Source organism: Octopus bimaculoides, chromosome 15, assembly GCF_001194135.2.
Source record: "Octopus bimaculoides isolate UCB-OBI-ISO-001 chromosome 15, ASM119413v2, whole genome shotgun sequence".
Classification (NCBI taxonomy): domain Eukaryota; kingdom Metazoa; phylum Mollusca; class Cephalopoda; order Octopoda; family Octopodidae; genus Octopus; species Octopus bimaculoides.
Window position 1 is genome coordinate 51207952 of NC_068995.1, and position 6867 is coordinate 51214818.

Here is a 6867-nt window from a genome sequence, read left to right on the forward strand (position 1 = left end):
GCAACTGGTACTTAATTTATTGACTCCTGTAAAGATGAAAAGTAAAATCAACCTTGGTGGAATTTGAACTCAGTACATAAAGACAAATAAAATGTTGCTACGCATTTCGCCCGACGTGCTAATGTTTGTGCCAGCTCACCGCCTTGGCACCGATATAATATTCTTTCTACGCTAGGCACAGGGTAGGGGAAATGAAGTGCTTGTGAAGTACTGGGGTGAGGGTGGGGGTGGCCAGTGGTATCGACTAAGCAGCTTCCTTCAAAATTGTTAGCCTTGTGCCTAAATTGCTGCATCTTTTATCTTCTCTTTGTTTCAGGCATTAGACTGCGGCCATGCTGGGGCACCACATTGGAGAATTTTTAATCAAATGAATCAACCCCAGCACTTATAGTTTTTTGTAAGCGTGGTAATTATTCTATTGGTCTCTTTTGCCAAATCGCTAAGTTACGGGGACATAAACACACCGACAGTGGTTGTCGAGCAGTGACAGCGCGGACAAAAACACACCGACAGTGGTTGTCAAGCAGTGACAGCAGGGGCAAACACAAACATACACACACACACAATGGGCTTCTTTCAGTTTCCATCTACCAAATCCACTCGTAAGATGATGGTAGAGTTGAGGCTTTAGTAGAAGACACCTGCCCAAGGTGCCATGCAGTGGAAGTGAACAAGTTGAAGTAGTAGAGTGGCACCAGCACCATTGCTTTTTATGGTGCCTCATAAAAAGCACTGGTGATGGTGCCACGTAAGACTCACCCAGTAAACTGTGTAAAGTGGTTGGTGCTAGGAAGGGCATCCAGCTGTAGAAACCAAGCCAAAACAGACTATGGAATCTGGTGTGGCCCCTGGCCTTGTCAGTTCCTATCAAGCAGTCCAACCCATGCCAGCATGGAAAATGGATATTAACTGGGGATATTGATGATGATGATGTAGACTGCATTCTGATTTCAAATCCTGGCAGGGTTGAGAAACCGTTAGGCATGTCCTGGGGTTAATTCATTTTTGACTATCCCCTGCTCTCCTCCCTTTGTATCTCTCTCAAAAGTTTTTGGCCATGTTCCAATGTTAAAAATTCATTATTGCCATTATTGATTTCTTTGTTTATATTTAATTTTTTTTTTTTAATCATAGAAACCAACAGCTCAGATTTATAAGGAGAGGGCATGGTGAGACAGTGACATTCATGCTGATGTATGTGAAGTAAAGTATGTTATGTATCGATGGTGGTGGTGGTGGTGGTATTGGCAGTTATGTTCATGTTGGGCTTGAATGAATAATAATTCAATATGAGTTTTAACAATGCTTAAAAACAAAATTCTCTTTTGTCCTTTTATTTAATTAAATTTCTTCTCTATTACATGGCTATATAGGAAAAAAAACTAAATTTATGATTATGGAAGATTTTAAATGACGTTTTTATTGATTCCTGCCATTTTTTGTATTTGTTTTTATGTTTCTTTTTTTTCTTCTCTCCTTAAATAAAATTATTAACCAAATGACCTAATAACACAGATTAAACTGTAAGTACATAGAAATTGCTTTCAAATTTTGAAATAAGGCCATCAATTTTCAAGGAAGGAGTCAAGTCGATTACACCAGCCCCAGTACGCAAACCCTGCCAAAAAAAAACACAGTAGTCTGGGGTAATTTTCTACCTGCCCAGTTCCTGTCAACCATGTATGCATAGAAGACTGACTTTAAACAATGATGATACACACACACACACACACAGTTGAAATTTACAAAAAAAAAAACAAACAAACAAAACAAAAGACGAAGACAGGTGTGTAAACAACAAACAGATGTATTAGTTTAACGCTTGGGAAGTGAGAAAGTCTTTTACGTTTCGAGCCTATGCTCTTCGACAGAAAGGAACACAGAAATAAACAGGGAGAGAATATATATATATATATATATATATATATATATATATATATATATATATATATATATATATATATATACATACATAGATCCACACAAACATATGACATCTCTTTCTTCTGCCTGACAATTCTCAATTCCAATGTTGGCCATTAGTGCCAAATTTTAGCTACAGTACCAAGATTTATTATGGCATCAAAGTTTTGATTTATATTTCGTTATTAAAATTGGTTCCATAATAAATTGCCTGTGTAGAAAATCATAACATTGTCAACTAATGTGTCTCTGTGTAGTTATTTTTTTTTTTTGCCGAGAGAGAGGAGGTAACTTATTGCTATCATGCGTTTTAAGGTGGTGAGATAGGGCAGTTCTTCACATAACTAATGTTATTCATTCATTGATGACTTTTTTGTTTACAATTAATTTTTGCATTATTACATTGACGACTTGGACTCACTAAAGTCGTGTATGTGTGTATGCGCACACATCCATGTGTGTGTATGTGTGCACGAAGATGCATGTGTGTGTGTGTATTTCATGGACAGTTGTGTCTTTGAATATATGTATCGTATCGTGTGAATTTTAAGCCACAGGAAATAAATCAAAACTATAGAAACAGAATGACAAATAAATGCTTCTTTATTCAATCAATATTTACCTTTTACAAGATAGGTGCAGGCATAGCTATGTGGTTAAGCTTACTGTTGGACCATATAGACTTGGGTTAAGTCTTGCTGCATGAGAAAATACTTGAGAAAGTATCTTCTGCTGTAGCTCCAGGTTAACGAAAGTGGATTTGGCTGATGAAACTGGAAGAAGCCTGTTGTGTATATGTGTGTATGTATTTGTGTTACCCTTGACCCCAGTACTCAACTGGTACTTATTTTGCTGACCACCAAAAGGACAAAAGGCACAGTAGACCTTGGCAGAAATTGAACTCAGAAAGTAAAGAACCAGAAGCAATCCTGCTAATCATTTTCTCCAGCACACTAACGATTCAGCTGGATTCTTACTAAAGTAATGTAATCAAATATGCATAGAAAATACACTCAAACATATGACTGCTATTTCTAGTGGATCAAGCGATCATATCAAGCTCCCTCATCTGCTTAAGAGATGGTGTGCTGCTGTCTACTTTTTTTTCTTATAGCATCTTTAGTTTGATTCTATATTTATTTAATTGTTTTTTCTTTTTCTTTTCTAATTCCCAGTTCTGGCTGTTCTAAAAAGGCTATCAAAAGAGCTTACCATTTGCTGTGTCAGCAATGTGCTGAAAACAGACAAATATGTCCAAAATGTGCTAAAAACCATGTTGCGACGGAGACAAACGATGAAGCGTAAGTATAGAATTATTTTTACATTTCTACATTTAAGATATTTTAGCCTATACTTTCAATATTTGAGCCTATAGTTTCGATATTTGAGTCCATTGTTTGGTTTTTTAGCCTATACTTTAGATATTTCAGCCTATAGTTTCGATATTTTAGCCTATAGATTAGATATTTTATTCTATATTTCAGATATTGAGCCTATAGTTTGGATACTGAATGAATAGTTTAGATATTTAGCAATACTTTAGATATGTTAGCCTATAGTTTCGATATTTGACCCTATAATTTAGTTATTTTAGCCTATATTTTCGACATTTCAGCCTATAGGTTAGTTATTGTAGCCTATGCATTAGATATTCTAGCCTATACTCCCGATATTTTAGTCTATTGTCCCCATATTTTAGCCTGTGTTTTAGTTATTTTTGCCTATACCTTAGATATTTGAAGCCTATAGTTTACCCATTTTAATCTATATTTATATTTTAGCCTATACTTTCGATATTTCAGCCTATACTCTAGATATTCCAGGAATTAGTCCCCTCCTCCCCTTTCTCGGAACTTTCCAGGAATTAATCCTCCTCCTTCTCTTCCTTGGAACATCCCAGGATGTAGTTAATTCCTCTCGTCATATATATATATATATATATATGTCTGTGTGTGTATATGTTTGTGTGTCTGTGTTTGTCCCTCCAGCATCACTTGACAACCAATGCCGGTGTGTTTACATCCCCGTAACTTAGCGGTTCAGCAAAAGAGACCGATAAAATGAGTACTAATCTTACAAAGAATGCAGTGCTCCAGTATGGCCACAGTCAAATGACTGAAACGAGTAAAAGAGTAAAAGAATATATACAAGAGCCACAATTCTTGTTTAGATTGATTGATCCAAATCCACTCACAAGGCTTTGATTGACTCAGGGCTATAGAAGAAGACACTTAGCCAAGATCTCATGCAGTGGAACTGAACCAGAAACCACATGGTTGAAAAGCAAGCTTCTTAACCACAGAGCTATAATGCCGATGGAAATAGTTTTAAGAAATCTACATTGAAATTGTATGTGACAAGCCAGCAGGATGGCTGTACCAACAAATTTTCTTAAACGTCTTCTAGCAATTTGTCTTATTAGTAAGAAGTAGGTATGAATTAGTGAGAGGACAAGTCTATAATCTAGCTTATCTTATGACAGGTTAGTTAATGTCTTGGGCAGGAGATGGGGCATGGGGAAGAGCGGTGTTGGATACTTGCTAGAACTGACATTTACAGTTTTAAACATGTGAGAATCTGTGTGGGTGTATGTGTGTGTGTGTGTGTGTGTTGCACATGGAAATAATGTGCATTTGTAAATGTGAAGGCATATGTGGGTGTACATGCGTGTGTGCGTTCCATGTAGAGATAATGTGCAGGTGTAAATGTGAAGGTATGTATGTGTGTGTATGTGCATGGGTAGATGTGCTTGTTGTTGCACATGCACATATAATGTACAGCTGTAAATTTGTGTGTGTGTGTGAGTCTGAATTGCACAAACATCATCGTCATTGTTTAATGTTCACCTTCTATGCTGGCATGGGTTGGCTGGTTTCACAGAAGCTGGCCAGGCAGGAGCTTGCACCAGACTTCTGTGTCTGTTTTGGCAGGGTTTTTAATGCTGGATGCCCTTCCTAACACCAACTACCTAATAGAGTGGACTGAATGCTTTTTACATGGCACAAGCACAGGCGAGGTCAGTTTTGGCATGGTTTTTATGGCTAGATGCCCTTCCAAATGCCAACCACTTTACAGTGTGGACTGGATGTTTTACACACAGCACCAACACTGGCAGGGTCACCAAGTAACTTGCAAGACAAAGATCCTTTGATAGGGGAAGGGGCATTGGAGGAGGAGATCTTGTGTCAGATGATGTATATAATATGTGAACTGTTAAAAATAGCAACAAAAATCTTCCTCAAATCACACCCTGCCGTTTTGAATAAAGAAATAAAGCATTGAAATATGTATTAGATTATCTTAAAAAGTTAGGAGGGTCATATTTGGAATGCTTTTGATCATGGGTTTGCTTGACCAGAGCTGGTCTCAGGCTGAACAACATCTGTGAACATGTGAGGTTGTGTGTGTATACAATGGAAGGGTTATGTGTGTGTGAGTGCATGCATGCGCATGTATAAATATATATGCATGTGTATATATATGTATGTGTTTGTGTGTGTATATATATATATATATATATATATATATATATGCATGTGTACATACATGTTTGTACATGTATATATATTTATTGTGTATGTGTGTTGGCGTTAGGAAGGGCATCCAGCTGTAGAAACTCTGCCAAATTAGATTGGAGCCTGGTGTTGCCATCCAGTTTCACCAGTCCTCAATCAAATCGTCCAACCCATGCTAGCATGGAAAGCGGACGTTAAACGATGATGATGATGATGATGATGATGATGATGACATATATATATATATTATTTACATCTATCTATATATATATACACACACACACACACACACATATACATATGCATATATACATACGTATATGTACATACATACATATATATATATATATATATATATATATATATATATATATATGTATATATTATCATATGATTGAACGGCACACATCCTCTTCCAAGTAAGTTTTATCTATATGTATACGTATATATATATGCACACATGATCCATGCATGTGTAGAACATTAAGAGCGAACATTAAAAATGATGCTTTCACACACACACACACACACCTGTACAAGTAGTAAATCTGTGTCACTTGTAAATCCAATTATTGTGTGTATGTGTGTGTGTTTGTATACAAACACAAACAGAAAGGCAGATGAGGCAGTCAGTCAGTCAGTCGGACCTGATATGCCACGAGAAGGAAACTGAAAAGATCACTGACCTCCAGAAGCGAGACTCATTTCTTTGTTGTGTCAACAAATCAACTGTCTTTTAAACCCACTCCACACCACACCACACCACACCACACCCCTCCACACCACACCACACACATACATCTATCTGATGCCAAAGACACTAATCAAGCCACTACACTTCCCACTGTTGACTTAGTCTCTCTTGGCTTTATTTGGAATTATTGTTTTTATTTCTTGAAGGTTTTTGTTCTTTTCTTTTTTTTGTTTTAATTTACAGTTCCCTATTAACAGCCGCCAAGTGGTTTTTGTTGTTGTTTGTTGTTATTTTTGCTATCTTTGTTATTGTTCTTTTTTTTGTTGGTGTTGAGAAAGTTTCTCCACTTGTCTGGATGATCAGCTCTGATGCGGAAATCGTTCTTTTGCTGCTGCTGCTGTTGTTGCTGTTGTTGTTGTTGGTGGTGGTGGTAGGAAATGTTCGAGAGCTGGAAGCCTTTGGACTGTCTAGAAATAGCAGCCAAATTCCTTGTAATCACATCGTACATCATTTTCCTCCTCATCACCACCATCACCATCGATCTTCTTCATCATCATCATCATCATCATTATCCATCTCATCATCATAACCACCTTTACCTCTGTTCTTCATCATCACCATTATCATTATCATCATCATCACCACCATTCAACATCATCATCATCATTCAACATCATCATCATCATTCAACATCATCATCATCATTCAACATCATCATCATCATTCAACATCATC

The 6867-nt window shown here is 37.0% G+C and overlaps 1 protein-coding gene across 1 annotated transcript in view; it reads left to right on the top strand.

Annotated features, from left to right (window-relative positions):
- The window catches only part of LOC106870820 (uncharacterized protein C9orf85 homolog), a 47755-nt gene that overhangs the window by 21233 nt on the left and 19655 nt on the right, over nucleotides 1-6867 (top strand). Inside the window, exon 2 of the mRNA XM_014917042.2 lies at nucleotides 3099-3224. Within this exon, the coding sequence (XP_014772528.1) occupies nucleotides 3099-3224 (126 nt within the window). The remainder of the gene's footprint in view (nucleotides 1-3098; nucleotides 3225-6867) is intronic.